The sequence below is a fragment of the Micropterus salmoides genome, unplaced genomic scaffold (assembly GCF_014851395.1).
Source record: "Micropterus salmoides isolate LMB-PRFRI ecotype aquatic unplaced genomic scaffold, ASM1485139v1 Ms_hic_scaffold_8, whole genome shotgun sequence".
NCBI classification, from domain to species: Eukaryota; Metazoa; Chordata; class Actinopteri; order Centrarchiformes; family Centrarchidae; genus Micropterus; species Micropterus salmoides.
Genome location: NW_024044570.1, coordinates 24,390,534 through 24,411,663, shown reverse-complemented (window position 1 = coordinate 24,411,663; position 21,130 = coordinate 24,390,534). Strand labels below are relative to the sequence as shown.

The window sequence follows — 21,130 nt, the reverse complement described above, 5'->3', positions numbered from 1 at the left end:
AGGCCTAAAGAGCATTAATAGAACATTAGGAGTAAATGGGTTTGAACTGTCCTTGCCCTTGGCAATAGTGGCCCCGTTCCAAGTGAACACTACTTTCTCTCTCTCTCACGCTCTGTTTTATTGCTTCCAGAAATTTCATTCTCCAATTTAGCTTCGGAAACAACACAGCAATACATAGAAAGTTAATTTAAAAAAAATACCAGCTCTCCAAAAGTCATGTAAAGTAATATAAAGCGGGCAAGCAAGAGAAGTTAAAAGAGGGAGAAGAAAAATGAGACAGAAGGCCTTTGGTTTTATAATAGCAGAGTTTCAATATCCAGCACCTTTTTATTGGTTTTCAGAGATGTCAGCCATGCAACTTTCTGGGGAATGATACAGAGTAATTCAATTAAAACGGCATGAGTAGAGACAGAAAGGGAATGACAGCCTTAAAGAGCAATGCAGAGGGGGGGGGGGGGGGGGTATGGTACAGAAGGACAAGAAAAAGCAAGATGAATAAACCTAACAGCAACTAACTGCCAAGTCTTTTCATGCCTCTCCCGTCTGTTCCTCAGCCCCAGCTCCCTAAGACAGTTTTAATGTGTCTGCTGCTCTTGTGGATTTTATGAGGCAGGGAAAATGGATGTAGCCGAGGGCTGGACAATTAATTGAAAAGTAATCGAAACCGAAATTCAGAGCCTCTAGAAGACGTAATTTCCCCATGTTGGTTATTTTGGTTATTCAATCCAGTAAATAATGTATGTGTTCATGTACTTTACCCTTGAAACACTGCGGGTGTAGTCATGTAACTCCGCCCCGTCCAGTCCTGCTCAGCCTTCAGACCTTACAGTCTATGAAGCACAGGGGATGTTAGCTAGCGCTAACCGCCTTCACTTTCCGGCAGTTGTGGAAACAACAGAGACTTTTATTAACGGACACGCTGTGACCTACACTGTATATTTACCGCCAGACTAACTTATTAGGCTACCCGCTCGCTTTCTGTGTCACTTTCTGCCGCTCTCTCTCTCATTCGCTCGTCCGCTCACTCGCTACGCACACACATTGCGCTGCAGTTAAAAGACATAACTCCGCTGCTCTTATAACAGCACGTGTCACGTATATGTACCTTGATGAATGAGGAGAGGAAGCAAGCAAAGCGTGTTTTGCCGTGTTCACACAGTGTGTGGGTGGAAATCATTTGTTCCCCATTGATATTAAATAACTGAGTTAAAGTTTAGTAGCATTCAGGTGAAATTTTCAATTAATCGTGATTTAGATTTTAGGTGAAATCGTCCAGCCCTAATGTAGCTAATGCACACACATACACACTTTTGACTGGCTGGTGTTGCCCTGCTGCTTCTAGATATCGGACCTCTCTCTCTGTAGCCGCAGAGAGAGAGGCTCCACAGGCAGGGTGCGCCCTAGACAGCGCCTAGCATGGCAGAAAGTAAGTGAGTAAATAAAACATGACAGAGAGGTAAATATGCCGACTACCTGCTGTCCTGGTCTAAAGCCACAACATGTCTGACATATCATTTCAAGCTCTTTGAAAATAGCTAAGGAAAGCTGACTTGTTAAATGACAGACAGCCATCAGGGCCCCTTGTGTTATGTTACACCTCCGGCCCGCCATTAATATGTTGGCAGCCTTGTCACAGTTTTTCTGCATTATATTCCATTTCCCTGTGGAGAATGGAGATATGAGCTTTGAGAGATTAAAATCCCCACACCTGCGGCAAAGTACATAATTAAGCAGGTTAGTTTTAATAAGCAAACACCAGCTAAGGGTTAAATCTTTTCATTCACCCTTCTCTTCCTCAGACAGCTGCTCACAACTCATCCTCTCTGAAGTCCTTTACCGTGCACTTTCACCCCCAGCAATTTCGGTCTTCTATCGCTTTCTTTTTTTGCCTCTGTCTTTCTCTCTTTCTCTCTGACACACACACACACACACACACACAAAAACTTTCCTCACCAGGAGCAGTCACTCTGATGGTTACCTGTCATGCATAATAAGAAACGCTGGCATTTGAAGGTGCAGACAGGACACACTGACAAATCCACATAATGGTGTCTAACACAGTGCCCTGTGAGTGAGCAGGTAAATGGTTTTTGCCGAGTCAACTGCACCTCTACAGTGGAACAGCATAAGTCTAAATGTCCAGGAAGTCCTTGGGGCAGCATTGATATTTCAGTATGATAATAGACATGAACTCGGTTGGGGCGCTGGCTGCAACTAAAAGTGTTTCCTTTCGCAGGCCAGTAAAATTAACCTTTCTACATTATGCCACAGTGCCTCGGTCACATCTCTGCAGGACCTGAGCAACACTCCTGTGTGCCAGTGCTCTCCGATGGGTTCAGATACAGTATTATAAGCAGAGCATAAGGAAGAACAGCCGTTGCAGGGGTGGTTGAGAGAGCAGACGTGGCGGCAGTCGATGGTAAAAAGAAGAGCGGAGACATAGCTGTACATATGCCCCTGATCCTGCCACCCACTGTTGCATCTCTCACTGCACAACACGCAACTGTATGCGGTCAGGTTTTATTTTCAGTGGCAGAACAAGGCCTCACTATGGTATCCAAAATGGAAATACAGCCACTGTTTTCAAGGTTGACTTGTCATGAAAATTCAGTTTTTATTTTGTCTGATATAAAGAGAAGGGTGACTGTGTGCGAAATACACCCTGCATTTCAGATGGAAACATGGTGAAGGTTAGACTAAAAGGCCGAAATAAGGTTATGGTCATTGTTTCAGCTTGTGACCATTAATAAGACAATCTTAGTGGAACACTTGGCCATTGCTCAACAACATCCATCCAGTATATAACAGATCAACATTGCTTGAGCATAAAGGAGTGTGTGTGTGTTGTGTGTGTGTGTGTGTGTGAAAAGATTTAATGAGTGTACAGAAAACGTGAAATATATATTTTATGTACAATGTAATGCAGTCAAATACATCAGTCCTCTAATAACTTCTAACTTTGTGAATGTAAGTGTTGATACATCACTTTGGTCAATTATGAGGGTGTAATGAGTATTAGTCTTATATTGGGCTACATTATATTGAAATGTTTATTGAATATTTTGTCCACATCCTAAATTTATATGGAGGTGTACAAAATATTTGAAATATATTTAATGCAGTATATAATACAGTACATCCACCCTCCAAGACTGATTTTTTTGTGTGTGTGTAATTTCGGTATTTTTAAACCTGGGTCCTAGTTTTGCATATTTTGGTGTCGAAATGACTAGTAGGTAAAAAAGGTTTTGGGAACAGTGCAGTAGATGGCCTCAGCCGGCAATCGATGAGAAGGAAAAGAGGAAAATCTGGTGGAAACGTGGGAGAGGAGTTTGTTGTTTAGAGGAACAGCTGGCAAGACTTACTCCAACAAAACAAACTCCTCTATCCAACTCTGACTCACATTTCCACCGCCGTCTTCCTGCAGCATCTCGCTAGATTTCAGAGGGAGAACTGTCATTGAGTGAGACTTCAGCTTCATGTTAGAAACAAGGGGTGTCACCGGGAGTCACTAGTAGGGATCCTTTCCATGATGTTGTCAGATACCTGGTATAACAGTCTGAGACTGTCTGTGGCAAAAAGAAGCACTTTTTGTGGGCGTAACCTTGATGGGCACAATTGCCACAATGGAACACGTTGAAGCCATCTAATTTTTGTACCTATTAGTCATTTCACCCAAAATATGTGAAAATAGGCTTTTTCACCTATTGCTTAAAAATACCTAATTTTAGCAAGTTTAAGGGTTTAGAAACAGCTGGAGGGTATTCTGTATTCCTCTCTATTTTATACATCACAATGCCACATTTACAGTGAAAATACAACCTCTGACTTAGCATAGAGTCCAAAAAGTAACATCAGCTGAAGCCTGAAAATGACATGACTCAGTAATCACACAATGATGCCATTGCACGTTCCAAGTAGAATTATATCTGCAGAAACCCAATAGGCCAGATCTGTGAATGGGGTGGCATGATAAATATATGGATTGAAATAATTGGCTCTCATGTTTACTACCCAATGCCTTTATGACATAATCTCTTTCTAATCCCTCTTTATCTCATTCTAGACTGCTGTGTCTTCACCGCTGCAGTGTCTACACTGCTGCAGTGCTTTCTGCTGTACCCACTGAATTAGACATGAGTAATGGCTCTTTTTTTTGCTCTGTAATGTCCCAATAGCTTGCAACCTGGTTCAACCATTTTTTGAACCTCAACTTATAAAATGTAATAATTTTATTGACATAACCAATTTGATAAACAAAAAATAATAATTTAGCTTTTTTGAATAAAGCTTAACACTTGGCAAAAATAATAAATCACACATTCATGGTCTTCAAGTCTGATTGTGAGAAATCCAAGCTAGCCTTGGTAGTTTAGAAAACCATAGACTGGGGTAACTGAAATATAGAGTTGCATTTAGAATATAAAAGTAGACCTGCAGGGTCTGCAGTGTGAATTTGTAAGGCTGCCTGAGAATGCTTGGCCTAATTATGTACATAGATAAAGATTATCCTTTGTTGGAGACAGCCCTAGAATCCACAGCAAGAAACCTTGGAGCCACAATATTGTATAACGGTGGGCCATTAAATTAAGATGAAACAAAACAAAGTGTGACAAACAAGTAACTACAAATAATTGAATATTAAAGCATTGCAGATTATTTTATACACGTGTACTACCCCAACTATTATCACCTGTTTGTACATTATGAAAAATATGAAAGAATTAAAACAATTCCACAGAAAAAGCAACCTTTTGTATTTATGGTTTGTGCTTTTTTGCAGCAATTACAACTACACAGTATGTTTGCTATACTTGTTTCAGCTTTATCTGAAATGCTAAACGTGAGCATTGTCATCTTAAAACTGCACTGAGAGATATCTTTGTTAGGAAATCACCAGCAAATGGAATCAAACCACATGGCACAATTACATAATAAAAATTAATGCAATATGCACATGGTACGCTGTCATTCCTCGCAAGGAGGTCAAATACAGCTTCTACTGCTGCAGAGAAACTCTCATTTCATTTGATAAGAGTTGGTTGGAGCTCATTACTAAATGAGAACAGTTGAGTGTAAATCTTTTGGGAGAAGTTTGCTATAAATGGACCTCACCGTTTAACTCATGTTAAGATTTGACAAAGTGTTGTGCATGCGGGAGTTTACGCTCACCTCAGGGTTGGTCCACTTGGTCTTGATCTTCTCGGCCATCTGTTGTGTACAGCCCAGCAGGTCATAACCCTGCCTGCTCTACAGGTGGAGCAGACAAACACAACACAGTAAAACACCACACAGTGTGCCACTACATAAAAAACAGCACTCGTGCAGAGATTCTTTCTGTGTGACTCAAACAATACAAAAAAACACAGAGTTTCAAATTTACTTATGCTTAACTCTATACAAAGAAAGACTGGGTACATTGACATGCTACATGCTCATTGCAATGTAAAATCATATCACCACTCTTGGACATAAAGGGTTCTCTCACATGAATACACTGATACAGGATGCAGGATAAAAGCTAGAGGAAGTTTAGGGTAATTAATGTGACCTTAGGCTGTGTGTGTGTGTGTGTGACCCTGTTTGTCTCTCATCAATCCATATGTGGTCTGTGCTCTACTTTTGTTTTTCAGATGTACAGCCACAGGGCAGAGGACAAAACTCTCGCTCTGTAAAGTACAGCCAGCACACCATAAGGGTCATTACTACTAAAACTAAATGCTCCGGCTTTGTGTGACGGTATTCAAATGAACCTCTCACTGAGATTTTCCGATTCTGTTTATTTTAGTGTTCACAAACAAAGCCCTTTACTGTTGAAAATATTAATCCAAAACTAAGACCTGGTTTCTGATACTATCACACCCTGTTAATTGCTCCTCTGTGCAATAACACAGTCCAAATGTGTTCAGTGTGCTGATAACATCTGACTCTAAAATGGTGTTATGATCATCACAAACACTATGCTCTGCAGAACTGAGCCCATAGTGATGGTGGAGTTATTCTCAGAATCCAGCACAGCATTAGCCTAGCTTACTGAACCAACTACAACTGCTGCACTGAGCGACTGGTGACTCCCTTGACCTATTAAATATTCCTGAAGCAAAAAGCCATTTGGGAAATGGAGGAAGGGTGAAGGCATAATTGGCGCCAAGCCAGACGGACATTGGGATGTATTCATAATGTTTAATTTCCATTTCACAGTTTTCATAGAAATTATTTATGTCGCTGCGAAACTAAATCATTAACAGTGCCATGTTGGTGATCATGATGATTTTAAGTTTAAACTATTACATAGAGCCCTGGTGAATTGACTTACAGACTAGAGGGCCTACAGCTATTGGCATACTATTAAATACTGAATTAGAAATGCAAAACCAGATAGGAAACACTCTGAATACATTATGTTATACGTTACAGAGCTGCAGATGTTGTGGAGTATGCCACTGTGATTAAGTACAGTAGAGGGCATACAGTAAATCACACATAACTGCTCTACCATTTATCAATCTGTCACGTTGTGAGTGTGTGACTCACCTTCTGCCACAAGTAGGCCTCATGCAGAGTGACAATCTCATGCTCACGGTGCTCACCCTGCACGGCGCACACCACACAGATGATCTTCTCGTCTGGTTTACAGTAGAGGGAGCCTTCCTGCCTATGCTCCTTGCAGCGCAGTCTCTCTACGGTCACAGTGTCCCTCTTCCCAGCCTCTCCAGCGGCCATGGCCTCCTGCCCTGCTTCTGCACCCTCAGCGCCGTCACCGGGCTCAGCCTCCAGCTGCAGAGCATCCTTTATTCCGGCATCCCCGCTCTCATCGCCATTGGCCATTGCCTCTCCACGTATTGCCATCCCCTGAATCGCGCCCATTCCAGCTACCCTCTCCTCACCAGCCTCCTCCTCAGCTCCAACTCTGGAGTCTCTGCTGGTGCCAAGTCCATTAGCTTGTGTCCCCTCATGGTTGTAAGGCATTATCTGGTGATGTGTGCTGCTGGCATGTCTGTCAGCATGGGCAGGGCAAAAGGCAAAGCTGCAGATGTGGCACACTTGCGTGGCTGGTTGGGCCTCATCGGGCTCGCACGCATCACATGACCCATCCATCTGCGGAAGCTCCTCTTGTTTCAGCCCCATAGCTCCTTCTTGGGGTTCCCCTTTGTGGTCCATGGTGGCTGAATAGTTCTGGGGGTATGTCTTACAAGAGACACACAGAGTAGAGGATAGGTTATTAATAGCTGTGACCTTCTGTGAACAGCTCTCATATTTGCACTGGGGAAAGTCCAAAATCCTCGGGACTAATCCCCTCTGATATAATATTCCCACAACAGATGATATATGGAGGGAGCCAAAGTCCACAGGAAACAATATCCAGAGCAACACTATCACACAAGCTACACAAAAATAACGCACCATTTTGCAAGAGCAATAAACAGGAAGACTCAATCTATAGTCACTGGCCTGTCTTGGTGAGCAAACAGTCACTTTGTTTACCGACTCAGAAACAGAAAGTGCTGAGTGTGTACCACTGTACCCTCAGCAGGACCGAACACCCGCTCCCCTTCTCTCACCTCGCCCTGCCTTATGTCATCAGGCCCTGACCTTTTTCGTGTTTTGTTCGTTTTTTTCTGTGTACTCTCTCCCCCTCTTTACAGTTCACTCTGCAGGAGTGAAGCTGAAAGACAGTGCATGCCTTGTACACAGAGCACACACACAAAGACATTTTTTGCTCCTCACTTTCTCTTTTTCCTCGGAGCCTTCCTCTCCTGAGCTTGTGTACCCTTTTTTTCACTGCTGACACAAACAACCGGTAGAAAAAGTGCTGTAATGCAGAAATTGAAAAGTCCCTCTCTCCCCCTTTTACCACAGCTCTCTGCTATTTTTCTGTCTCTGTCACGTAGTGCCTCCTCACTCACACACACACACACCGGCATTTTCTCCCTCACCCTTTGGGGCTTACCAGTTTGCAACTCACTGCAGTGTAACTTACTTACTCGTCTCTGTCTTCCTCTCCCCTTTTCTTTTTTCTGTCTAGGTCTTGTTTTGAGATAATGTGGAATCAGTGGAGGAATTAGCTTGACGGCTAACTTCCTTAGCACAGCCGTTGTGCCTTGAATTTTATTACAGCGCTGCCGACTGATCTACTTTAAATTTACTGTAGAATAGGGGCTCCAGCTCCGATCCGACAGCATTCACTTCCTTATTTACATCAGCTGCTGTCTGCTTTTTTTCGACTTCCTGCTTGTAGTCTCCTGCGTGTGTACAACGGCAGAGACACTTAGAGGCTGGAGAGAGAAAACCTGTTCGACAAGCACAACAAAGACAGTGAAACTCCAAACCCGAGGCAGGTAGAAAGAAAACGATTCTCACAGTTTTAACGTTACGTTAATACGAATAGCTTAGTTATGTCATGGGCGAGACTTACTTAGTGAGTTTCACAGATAATTAACGCTAATTGTGACACAGTAAGTTAAGTTACCTTATTTGTTTAACTTTACCCCCAGCTGCCAAATATGCTAAGTTAATTAATTCCGCCATTCAGGGTAACTTAACTAAAGTTACAGGTCAGGTCAATAACGTTAGCGCAACGCTTTTATTTTAAATAGCTAACGCTACACTTCATAAATGTCACATCAGAAAGCTGTTAAATTGCAGTTCATGTGTTGAAAATGCTATAATTTTCTCAGCAACAGAAACACACAAAACTCCCCAGAAACTATATGGTGATGACAGAACTCATTGTCTGCTTTGCATTGATGATTAACTTAACAGTAATAGCTGAGCCACTGTTTTTATCAAACAAACAGGCTTAACAAGTGTTCCCAACCGAAACCATGTCAGGTTGTATGACAACATCCTTAACGACATACCCTTTTCTTTTGAAAAGCGTAACTTTTCTGCCTTACTGTGACAAAGATGGAAACCTGAAAACAGCCATTCTGGCTGTCATGTTATATTAATTATATATTAACAATAGAACAGGCCATAAAAGTGCAAAATGAACATGGGAAAATGATCATTACAAAAAATAAAAAATTGCAGGTTATTGTGAATGATTATTAATGGAAGGTTATTGTTGGGAGTAATATGATTACATAGTTGTCCTGGTGTTGTGAAGGCCTACTGGGCTGTGTATTAATGTACTATTCATACCAAGTATTCTATTAGAGTATGTAGTGCATTCCAAATTTATTAAAATTTATATATAATATGTGGATTTTGTATATGCGAGAAATGAGCAGGTATACACTAGATTAGCAAGAGTATATGGCATGCGCTTCTTGCACATACTCAACCGCCCCAAAATTTATTGCACTTCTTCAGACGGTTCTACAGACAGACCACATTGTAGTTTGTTTTTTTATTTTGTAAGGTATTTCATCACAAAATTAACTGTGTGAAATCAACTGTGTAGAAAATTTATGGTAAATCAAAAATGTGCTCTAACGTTTTTGGAGTTGAGAAGCTCTACAAGCGCCAGCGTGGCTAGCTAGCAAACCAGCCAGCCAGTCCTGCTCACAGACCACTGCAGCCAACGACTTCAACAGAAATTCTGTTTAGTTAAGCACTGCTTTAGGAAAACTTCAGATAACATACCTAGCCAGAGAAAAACGCTAGATAGCACAACGCATTTCCATCCTCCTCCTAGTCCTGGCTCGGCTCAGCAGCCTCTACTTCTTCTCGATAAAGTACAGGTGCCCACAATGCCAAAACGACTAGGCCAAGTAATGGGTTTGCTGACCATGGTATTACTGTGCTTGACTGTCCAGCCAACTCACCTGACGTGAGTCTTATAGAGAATATATGGGCTGAGCAGGTCCTCCATGCCACACAGCAGTGATGTGGTAATTCGTGCAAAAGGAGCCCTGACCCAGTGCTGAGAGCATAAATGAGCCTGTTTCAGAACTTTTCAACTTTTCAGAAGGTCGACATTTCTGTATTATACATTCTTTATTTTAATAGTCTAATATTTAGAGATATGGCCTTAAATATCAGCCGTTAACCACAAACAATAGCCTTTACCGTTTTTCCCCTTTTTCTTTAATTTGACTTAAAGTAATAATTGAAAATAAAACATTTAGTGAAAATTTGTAAACAATTTTCTTTAAAAGGATACAGTCATGTGATGCAGAGAAGTCATGTGATGCAGAGAAGACATTGGTTAGTATACTTCAGTGTAAACACTCATGTTCATTTAGTAGGCAGTATGCAGTACATACTGACTGAGTATGTAGGTAATACTTTCGTATTCGATTTCAAATGCAGCCATAAATTCTTTTTTATAAACGACAGAATAGGTCGTTTGCCAATGACTTCTACAATGACATATACATACACAATCATGTCATGGTTAGTTTTAAGCATTTTCTCATTCAGGAAACACAGACAAAGATTTTGAACATCAGTCAGTGCATTCATACCAATGATGTACAACCTACAATCTCATCCATCATCAACTGCTTGTCCTGCATACGGGGGCTAGTCATCGGGTGAAAGGCGTGGAGGCTGGGGCAACCGGGGTTTGAGCCTCATATTTAAGTTTATTCATTAAGCACATTCATTGCAGGAATCTTTGGCATTCTGTAGAATCACCCTGAGGGGAGCAACTCAGGGTGAAAGGGATGTGTTTTGTCATGATGATTGACAGGGCTTTCAGCTGTACTGTAGAAGTCCTCTAATGGCTTTTGTTGGCAGCTTACCATCTCCGCTACTGTCTTAACAATCCTGGGCAGGTTGTTTCTATTTACTAAAGTCAAGTGCCCATACCAGACAGAGATATTAAAAACAAGGATGCTCGCTTATAAGGCTGCCATATACTTTTTCCTAAATTTCTTCAATTCAGTTTCCTAATTAAAAGCACTAACTTTCGGGCATAAATATTTTTGGCAGTTATTTTAAAAGGCATTAGTGTTTTTGTTGTATAAAGTGAATCAGATTATGCTAAAGACCTTCAAGAAACTTCATGATGACACCTGCCTCTTCAGTTTGTATGAGCAAGGCAGTGAACTGAACCTGCACTGAACAAGACCACGTCAGGCAAGCTTGAGTCAGTCAGAGTGCTAAAATACTTAATCAAAAAGTACAATACATTCCCATAAAATACAGCAGTGTGTATCGTATTTCGATTAATTTGGTCTCATATAGTAAGTGTACCTCCCAGGCTGACTGAACTCAAGCCCAATTCAATTGCTTTTCGTTCACTCACCATCGGCAGCATGAGCAGTACCACTACAATAAAATGAGCGGATTCGTGAGCAGTCGGGAATGTTCGTCTGGCTGACCCGGTACATATAGGACATTAAAAATTGTTGTTCAGAAGGATTTGTTTGTTCATTTTCACCCATCAGTGCCATCCATACAGTATGTGTTGTAGGTGACATGTTGTATGAGGTGAGAAGATTACTGGCAACTAGGGCTGAAACGATTAATTGATTAAATCGATTAATTCGATTACTAAAAAGCAATGACGCAAATTCTTTGCATAGCTGCTGCGCTGCCGCCACCAAGCAAAAGTATTTCTTAAACGATGCGTCGATGAATCGATGAAATAATCTGTAGAAGCTTTGAGTATTAAAATCATCGTTAGCTGCAGCCCTACTGGCAACCCTCTCCATGCACTTAAAGGGGTCAAGGTTACAAGGCAGAAGTCATTCAAATCTTTGAATCCTGGCTTTTTGGGTACTGGTCTGATAATAGATGCCTTGGGCACAGTGCAGGTGTGCAGTAAGAACTGGAATAGTTTGGTTAAAACCAGAGATGCTCACAAGTCTCTGAGCAAGAGTCCAAGTTAAGTCTCTAGTCTCTCGTGGTTATTCTGAATGTTGTATCACCTGCTGCGTTCAATCCAGGTTGCTAATAAAACTTCATAGCTATAAGGAATACTGAGAGCACAACCATGTAATGTGCAATGCAATTAACAACAGCTTATTAAATACTGTAAGTCAATAAAACTGTGACGTTGGATAATCAACAATAAATCTGTCTGTTTTTAACTTACAGAGCACAACCATGTAGCCTAATGTACAATGTGTCTACAATTAATGACAGCTTATAAACTACTGTAAGTCAACAAACCCTGTTGAGTTTCAAACCCAGTGTAAAGTTAACTAAATAATACATTAAAGTTACATGGTCAACAATAAAGCTGTAAAACCTGTTTTTAACTTACAGAGCACAACCTGTGCAATGTAGTTTATTACAGCTTATAAACTACTGTAAGTCAACACATCCTCCTGACTCTCAAATCAATAAAGCTGTAACCTGTTTTTCACAGAGCACAACCATAATGTGCAATGCAATCAATGACAGCTTAAACTACTGTTAAGTCAACACATCCTGCAGACTCTCAAACCAGTGTAATGTTAGGCTATAACTAAATAAAACTGTAAGGTTAGGCTACATGATCAACAATAAACCTGTAACCTCTTTCCAGCCAACGGCAATAATTAACGTGATGGCAGCCATTAATCGACCACCAAAAGTTTGGCAAATAAACAAACGCTCATTCATCTTTTCGTAACGAACGACAGTCAGAGTAAACCTCCCGTAGCTCGTAGCTGAAGCAAGAAGCAAGCTAACATTAGATGGCCAATGCTGAGCTAAACATGTTCACTCACCACATATTTGCGTTCAGCGCTTCTTTGTTTGGGTCTTGTTGTATGAAGTTCTAAAGCCAAAGTTTATGATAAATGGTGCAGCAGCTGCCGCTGTTTGTTTTCCTCTCTCATGTACGGCCGCGCACAGCAGATGTTACGTGTCCTAAAAAATAAACATTGTTCACGAGTCCCGCACCTCGAGTCCGAGTCGAGTCTGAAGTCTTTTGAGGATGAGTCTCAAGTCGAGTCTGAAGTCTTTTGAGGACGAGTCTCAAGTCGAGTCTGAAGTCGTGAAGTGTGTGCGTCTCTAACTCGTGTCCCCATCTCTGGTTAAAACTGACCTTCACTGGATGGAGCACACTTTCAAAACTAGTTCACGTAGGCCATCAGGTCTGAGTGCTTATGGGGCTTATTCCAAGAGAGGCAGGCGCCAACCTTCTCCAGCTGGGTTGTGGGGTTTTGGGGTATGTTGGTACAGATGGCATTGCTCCTGTCTTTAAAGCCTGAGGTGTCAAGGTTCATTCATGAAGAAGAGGCTGTCCATACAGGTATCCTCTTGTCTTTTAAGCATTCTGCATTCTGCTTGTCTGGGGTTCCCTGTGCAGAACTGCTTTTGTACTTTGTTCTTAAAATCAACTTTGGTTTTGTGTATCTTGGCCCGAGCTCCTTTCTTTTGTCTTTGACACCTTCAGTGTCACTGCTGAGGAATGCTACCTTTTTGTCATTAAGGCATCTTTTCAAGTCTTTTGATGTCCAGGGCTTGTTTTTCAAGGAATACTTTGACGTTCTTTGGTTGATCGTATTTCATAGTGTCTTTTTCTGACAGACTGTGACCGAAGTGCATCAGAGCAGAACTCCTTGGTCACTCAGTTTGTCTGGTGCGGAGGAGTTCTGCACTCGACTTGACAGCATGATTGTTTGGAGGGCGAGATGATCTCCAGGCGAATCTTAGAGATCGCAATATTTAATGTCCTCTGACTTGTGTTTCCAAAATTCAATTGACCTCATTGACTAGCGGATCTGCGCTAAATGAACAAACCAACGAGAGCCAACGAGATGGCTATGCTGATTAGACCAATTAGCCTTAACATGGCTCTTCCTTGGTTGACGTATTGTCAACAATGCAACTTGAGCTTGAATGAAGGAAAAGTGTCATTTTATGATAGTTATCTTTTGGCTCCTGTTTACATTTTAATTACTTATTTTACTTTATTTACTTTAAATTAAACTCAGGTTTTAATTACTATTTTGAAATGGTGCAAATGGAGAAACTGATAGGCTATTTCAAGTATGACAATAGTCTACAGTGCATTTCAAAAAAAGATGGATCATGATGATTATAGAGATTGTGATATTATTTTTTGACCTGATCACCTACCCCTACTTTTCAGTTTCAAACTGGGATATGTCCACGTTGACTTTTGTTTTCACATGGGACACGAACAGCGGCCACCCGGGTGAAAGACTTTGTCGCTCTTTATACTACCTCACCGGACTTCCTCCTTTGCTCCCGTCATAATTACTACAGCCACTAGATGTTGCCACTTAACATTAATCCTTCATATGGGTCGTAATAACCCGCTTACAACTAGGGGTGAAACGATTAACGGTTTAACGGTAAACCATGGTAAAATTCCCGACACCGTACACATTTTAATTAACACGATAACTGGGTACGGTTAACCGCACTGTTATAATCTCACGGCAAACACTGTCCAATGTTGGGTTTGTTTGGGTCAATGACAACACTGTGGAAGACAACGCTGCGGAGATTTTTCAGTCACTCTGAAGTCCGGTCGTATTTTAGTTTTTATGAGAGTGCTGAGGGAAACTTTATTGAAGAAAATAACCTAGTGAACGCAGGGTGAGTTAACTTTTAGCTTTGGTTTGTCTCTCTGACTTGCTAACAGCGTGTAAACTGAAGCTCTCAGTGTTGCTGATCTTGTAAAAACGCTACACGTTGTTCTGTTGCTGTGTGCGTCGTGTGTCGGCAGAGTCTATTCGTCCACTGCACATGATAACACGTTACACAGTTCAGTCAACCAACCAGCATATCTAGAAACGCTACAGTCAGCTTTTGGGCTCATTGCAGTTACTATCACTGTCTTCTAAAGACTTATTTGTTTTCATGTAATTGTCCACGGGATCATTGTATTACCTATATAATATAAAATATAAAATCTTGATAATGCACACTTAGATGATTTTCATTTCAGGTATTTGCTGTTATTTTATTTTTTATGTAAACAAAATGGCAATTGTATTTGTAGTTTTCAATATAAAACTTGTTGAAATGGTTTCATTTCATTCTGTTTTATTTTATGAACATTATTATAATAGATTGAATGAACTTGGTCTCAGCCATTTCAAGCAATGAAAAAACATGAAATTGCTTTGTAAGAATGTTCCAGTAGATCATTATATAAAGAGCATGACCGCTACTCCTGTTACTGTACAGATCTGAAATAGTTGCTTTAAGACTTCAGTGAGATTTGAGACTTATTTTTTTTTAAAACAGAGATTATTTTTGTGATTCAAATGTAATCATCAAAAAGTTGTCATAATGATAATGGCAGTATCTGGGGACGAGATGAAAGTCCTGTCTTCCTTTGGGGATTTGGCAAAGTGAACGAAAGCAATATGCTGATATCACAAAATCCAATCCTATTTTCCCAGTGAGCGTTTCAGTGGTGTTAAAGGAAGTGCTACAAGCTACAAGGCCAAACGCAGATCATTTATTATCTGAATACAGGAAAGGGTTCAGCTGGAAGAGGAAACAAATTGTAAATTTTAACACCAGTGTTAATGGGGAGTTTCTAATTATGATGTCTGCTTTCCCCTTCTGTTCATGTCCTTACCCTCCAAAAACCAGCACTGAGACAATGGAGCAAGATTAGAAATCTGGCGAGAGAGAAAGAGAGATGAGGACAAACAAGCTGTTCTCTTTAGAGAGATCTAAAGAGGCCATTGAGCTGAGCTTCACACAAGCAGTATTTGGCAAATAATTGTTGCCCGTTTCTCTGATTTGAAAGGCAGACCATAAATAACCATGAATCACGTTCCAAGTAAGCCTCCAGCTTCCACTTGATATGGATGATGATGCTGTTTTTGCTAAAGTCTTTGAGCTGTTTTGAAGTGGAATGCTCTTACAGAACGACCGCCACCAGAAAAGACGTATTATAAGACTATGAACAGAAAGGACGATTCAATGAAAACACATTTCACTTGCAAAACCAAATTCGCATTGGCATGAGACTTGCTTAAGCCGTACTGATGTGACGATTAAAACCCGAAACTGTGTTTGCAGAGAGCATTTAATCGTAACAGATGTACGACACTGATTAGAGTTGTAGTTGGAATTGAGGGCACAAATTGTTTTGCAAGATCACTTCCAACCATAAACGATCTTATACTATTGAACCACATGACATGGTGTGTGTGGGTGAAGTGAAATGGTCACCTGACATATTTTAAAATCTTTCACGGCATTAAACTCTGCTGAACAGTAAGCAGCAGCATAATCTTTCACACCACATAAAACTGACAACAATTAAAAGGCTCATTGACTTGCAGTTCATTAGAATACACACTCAATATAAATACAATATGTGGCTACTAAAAGGAACTTTGATTGATTCTTTTCCTACCCAGGGATTATAACGAAAGGAGCTATATTTGTGTACCTAAATTGTGTTTCTACAGCTTAGAATAGGAATCCCTTTGCATGGAAGTTGGCAACACAAGCACATCAAGCTCTCAGAAATGCCGGCCAAGAGTGAAGGGAGGAAGCTTTGGCAGACAAGCAGAACAGACAGAAAACACTTACCTAATGCCTCAGTTTTAACATTGTTTTATTGGCATGAGGTCAGTCGTTGGTCTCAACATGAAATGTCCTTCAGTGCAACAGCACCAGTCTGTCAGAGGAGCATTTCTTGGAGTAAGTTAGCATTTCTCCCCTCCTCCCCCTTCATCTGTTGGTATTTCATTCCGTCTCCCAGCTCCTCATTTGCCCTCTGGTTCAATCTCTGGATGCGCTTGACTTTTCCACAACTCTCTCAACCTGTCATAGCTGTGCAACATAAAACAGAATCAATATGCTCTTTTGCAACGTTGTTTGTGCATTCCTAAAGCTTGTCTAAGGAAGCTGGATAACTAAACTTTGCAGAATAAAACTTTAACCCTTTCAAACCCTAGTTTGGAACATGGGCTGGAGTAAACAGATATGCATTGGGTTTTACTCGGGTGCAGTCAGCCAGCTAAATTAGTAATCCTGCTTTGTGAGATGCCGTACTTCCCCAGTGATGTTTTGTTTTCCTTGTGTGTGTGTTTGAAGGGCAAGGTAGGGGAAGGGCAGCTGTCAAAACTGAGCAGTGGCAGAGGCAGTGAGCAGTGAGATACAGGTGAGGGAAGAGGAAAAAGCACAATATTTTCACATATGAAGGGCAGAGTTATAGACCAACCTTTTCTAAAAATGTTGTCATCCAAGTCATTGTAAAATCAAGATCTTACAATATTCTCTCAAGAATACAAATATGTACTCAAAGCAAATTCACTGTGGAAATGTGCATCAAGCTGGAAAGTTGTTGTTATTATTATTACACACAGTTATCCAGTTATGACCATTGTTGGTATCTTCATATTGGCCTCAGGTGAAGATACCAACGATGGTCGTTCAGTCTTGGCCACAGGTAGTCTTAACGACTGTAACGACTGTCGTCACAGCAACAAGGAACACTAACGAACCAGCGGTATCGATGACCCTGGCCAACGACCCCACTGAGGGTAAATAGCTGAGTTTCCCTGCCAGTCAGTCAGAACTGAAGAAGTCCTTTGGATGAGGGACGAAACGTCTTCCAGTATCTTCAACCAAGTCCAGTTGCCCTTGATTTCAACCTGCGTTGGATAACTATGACCTGGATGACTGAGAATCTTCATAGACATATTACACACAGTATTTGCCACGAATTAAAATACACAGTTTATTGACTGTATTAATAAAAATTAACTACACTAATTCTAATTTGTTAATAAATCTAATACAACAGTCTTGCAATAAATCCTTCCTATATGAAGGTTCTTATGTTCACTTTTTGTTGAACTTGATGAGGCTGCAGTTTGTGGTGCTCTTGCAATCTATACAATCTAGGCATTTCTAATATTTAGTCTATAGAAATTGGGTACTTTCGTTTAATTTAACAACAAATATGGCGCGTCAGTACACTTCAGTAAACAACATAATGGCACTATAATGAAAGGTTTAAGTTAACCCCTTTCAAATAAGGCATGCTCTGTGTCCAGAAAACAGTTGACATGACTGTTCATTTTAATAAATATAAGTTTACATTTGTGCAAATTGTAGAAATTACCTGCTTTTCTACTTCTATTTGGTCAATTATAGGACCATGGCAGTTGTAAATTAGACATTCTTTATATCATGCAGCATACGATCATCAATGACAGCCAAATGTTCTTATATTGGTAAATATACATTACATGGTAAAAAAAATCAGACAACCAGTATAAAATGTAAGAGTACAGCCATTGGTTATCTGAATAACACATACATACATACATACATACATACATAAGCACTGATTCATTACTGTAAGGGATATGTAGACTAGTAGTTAAGTATGGAAGAGAGGATGGAGGCCAAGAAGAATGCCACAATGTTGGTTGGGTGAATCTGTTTAGATTTGAAGAACTGAAGTGTGTACTCACAAGGCTGTGTGGTTTCACACGTCTGGCATTATTGAGGGAATTTTGCTGGCCCTTGCTTCTTCAGGGGACTACAGTTGGGGTTCATTGTCACGCTGTTAATAGAGTCAACATCCCCCATGAGAATAAAAAAGCGGAGTGCATGTGTTTGTGCATGCATTACCTAGATTATGAGCTGTACAGGTCATCACAGATGATAGCACCACATTATTCAGTCTTCTCTTAACCCATGTAATGCTATTATGAGTTACAAACTCTCTTTGTGGCCCTCTCCTCTATTTCCTAGAAACACAGAATCAATATCCAGCTTTGGGGCTGCAGCCTTCCATCGATAAGTCATTTAATCAATAATCCCAGAGAGTACTGCTTCATGTCTGTTTTTTATAAACTCGGGTTATACATTGGACAAGATTAAAAGGAAGCAAATGTGCAGAATGAGTAGTTAGATAGTGGGTTATCTGAACCAAACTATTCAGTTATGACACTTTGTGTATATTACCAATGAAGCAACTTTTAATTCTTTTCTATTATTATATAGCTTTATATAAATCTCAGAGAAAATTATTTTGTAAGTATGTTACAATTCTACCATTCAGTCTCTCCTGTGCACTTGAGTATTTTTCATGTCTCGATGAAGTGAAACTCACTTATAAGACTTTCCTTTGACGTATGTTATCAGATGGATAGTCAGGCATGAAGTGGGACCAAACACACAAAGCGGATGAACCGGTGAATCCACCATCACTTCCTTGGCAAATCTTCCCTCACTGTGCCCCATCCCAGCCTACACCCTGCTCCAAACACAGCTCTTATCAGCCTCTTACACACACTCTGTAACCACGGTAACTGTCTTACACCACTAGTCGTTAGGGTAGTGATGTGCAACCAGCAGTTTCCTGCGGGGATCACGGTCCACTTTTGCTCAGGGCTGCAGAAATAGGGTGTCATGGGACGACAGTAATAACCTTGTTCAGAATCAAACATCCAGTGCAGGTAATGTGATGACTTTGATTTCTCACTACACAGTTCAGTGTGTGGAAACAATTAAGCTTAGGCTTGTATTCCTAAAGCAAATTGAAATGTATCGTACATCAGTAGTCCTTTCTTTCATTGGTTACACATGGGAAGAGTTTCAGGCAGTATAGACAGATTACTTTTAAAACTTGTTTTGAACATATCGCTTAGCCTGAGCTACAGTTTGGAGGTGGAAAAACACCTGCACAGTATTTTCCTCTCCTTTTATTAGACTTTTAAGTATTTTATTCTTTTGAAATTGTATATGGTATTTATACAATACTGAATTTTGTGCTTTTTGTTCTGGGGTCCTGGGGTTTTAGTTTTTAGGGGGTGGCAGGGATGTTATTTTTTTTTGTTGTTGTTAAACTATTGTTCTGAAATGCCTCTGTAGTGTGAAGCACTTTGTGTTACATGTATTTGTATGAAAAGTGCTATATAAATAAAGATTGATTGATTGTTGCTTAAAGGTTCAGTGAGTAATATTTAGGAAGATCTATTAACAGAAATGCAATATAATATACATAACTATGTTTTTAGTGCTGTATAAGAATCTTACATAATGAACTGATATGTATTTATTACCTTAGAACGAGCCATTTCTCTGTACATACAAGAAGAAGAAGAACATTACATTAATTCATTAAGCTGACACTTTTATCCAAAGCAACTTACAATTGCTAAAAACTATATATGTCAAGAGGTCGCACACCTCTGGAGCAACTAGGTCTTGCTTAAGTGTCTTGTTCAGGGACACACTGATGGATGTGGAACAGGGAGAATCGGACCACATATCTGTCTTATCCCCTGTTGCCACCCCCAAGTAGTAGTAGTAATAGTTGACTGGTTTGTTTGAAGTAAGAAGAGAAGTGAGATTTAGACATATAGAGGACCAGACATATTATTTTAGCACAAGAGCTGGCAAAGCGCGTCGGCCACTGGAGCCTCTCCGTCATGCTTGCAAAGGGAGGGATGAGTGGTGACTGATGCATTCACGTGGTGTCGGAATAATCTGATCCCCCCCCTTAAATCTTTACATTACATTCTATATATGTCAGAGGTCGCACATCAAAGGCATGTGTCTCATCCACTGTTCCACCACACCTTTATTACAAAAAGAGAAATGAAGTGTGCATGGGACATAAAGAAGTATACAGAACAGTATACAAATATACAAGAAGACATAAAACATAAAAACTTTGCCGGGATAGTATGTATTATATAATGATATTAAAAGAGGACCATGTTGACGGTTTTCACAACCTTTTTGTTTTTGGATTTATAAATTAAATTGATATAATCTATAACCTCATGGAGAAAAGCTACAAAGTTATTTTTTTACTGCTGAATTTACAATTGCCATTAGAATTAATACACTAATTATGAAGTACTTATTTTGTCCAAGGAGTAAGTAAATGCACAGTGAGCTTTTGGTTGCAATTCGCAACCCTCACCACTAGATGCCACTAAAACATACACACTAATTCTTTAACACGCACGTTTCTAGGCAAAATAAAGTAAAATGCTTTATACAAAACCTCACTAGTATTAAAGTGAAAAACAAAAATGAAATTTTCATTATTTTCAGTCTTCTAATGAAAATATAGGTGCATCTTCATTCAATTTCTTTTAGCTCACACAATGTGATTGGCAATATCTCCAGTCAGCTATATAAACATAACATTTGGTTCCAGATGTGGTAGCACACCTCTACTGGGCACACATGGATATTTTCTTCTTGTAGTAGTTTTTTGGGAGTATTAATTTATTCTATCATGAACTCTACAACACAGTGAATTGTGGATACGTGT

The 21,130-nt window shown here is 40.2% G+C and overlaps 1 protein-coding gene and 1 long non-coding RNA gene across 3 annotated transcripts in view; one reads left to right on the top strand and one right to left on the bottom strand.

Annotated features, from left to right (window-relative positions):
- Positions 1 to 8,233, bottom strand: part of trim44 (tripartite motif containing 44) — a 53,470-nt gene extending 45,237 nt beyond the window's left edge. The window contains exons 1-3 of one of the 2 annotated variants that reach the window (XM_038705789.1): positions 7,982 to 8,233; positions 6,535 to 7,188; positions 5,173 to 5,250 (exon numbers count right to left, since the gene is read on the bottom strand). In XM_038705789.1, the coding sequence (XP_038561717.1) occupies positions 5,173 to 5,250; positions 6,535 to 7,161 (705 nt within the window). In that variant the 5' untranslated portion in view covers positions 7,162 to 7,188; positions 7,982 to 8,233. The remainder of the gene's footprint in view (positions 1 to 5,172; positions 5,251 to 6,534; positions 7,189 to 7,981) is intronic. The other variant, XM_038705788.1, reaches the window with a different exon arrangement.
- An 8,186-nt stretch (positions 8,234 to 16,419) lies between these two features.
- LOC119893557 lies at positions 16,420 to 19,788 on the top strand. Its single transcript, XR_005442818.1, has 2 exons — positions 16,420 to 16,987; positions 18,985 to 19,788. It is a non-coding gene; the product is annotated as an uncharacterized LOC119893557 (long non-coding RNA).
- The last annotated feature ends 1,342 nt before the right edge of the window (positions 19,789 to 21,130 follow it).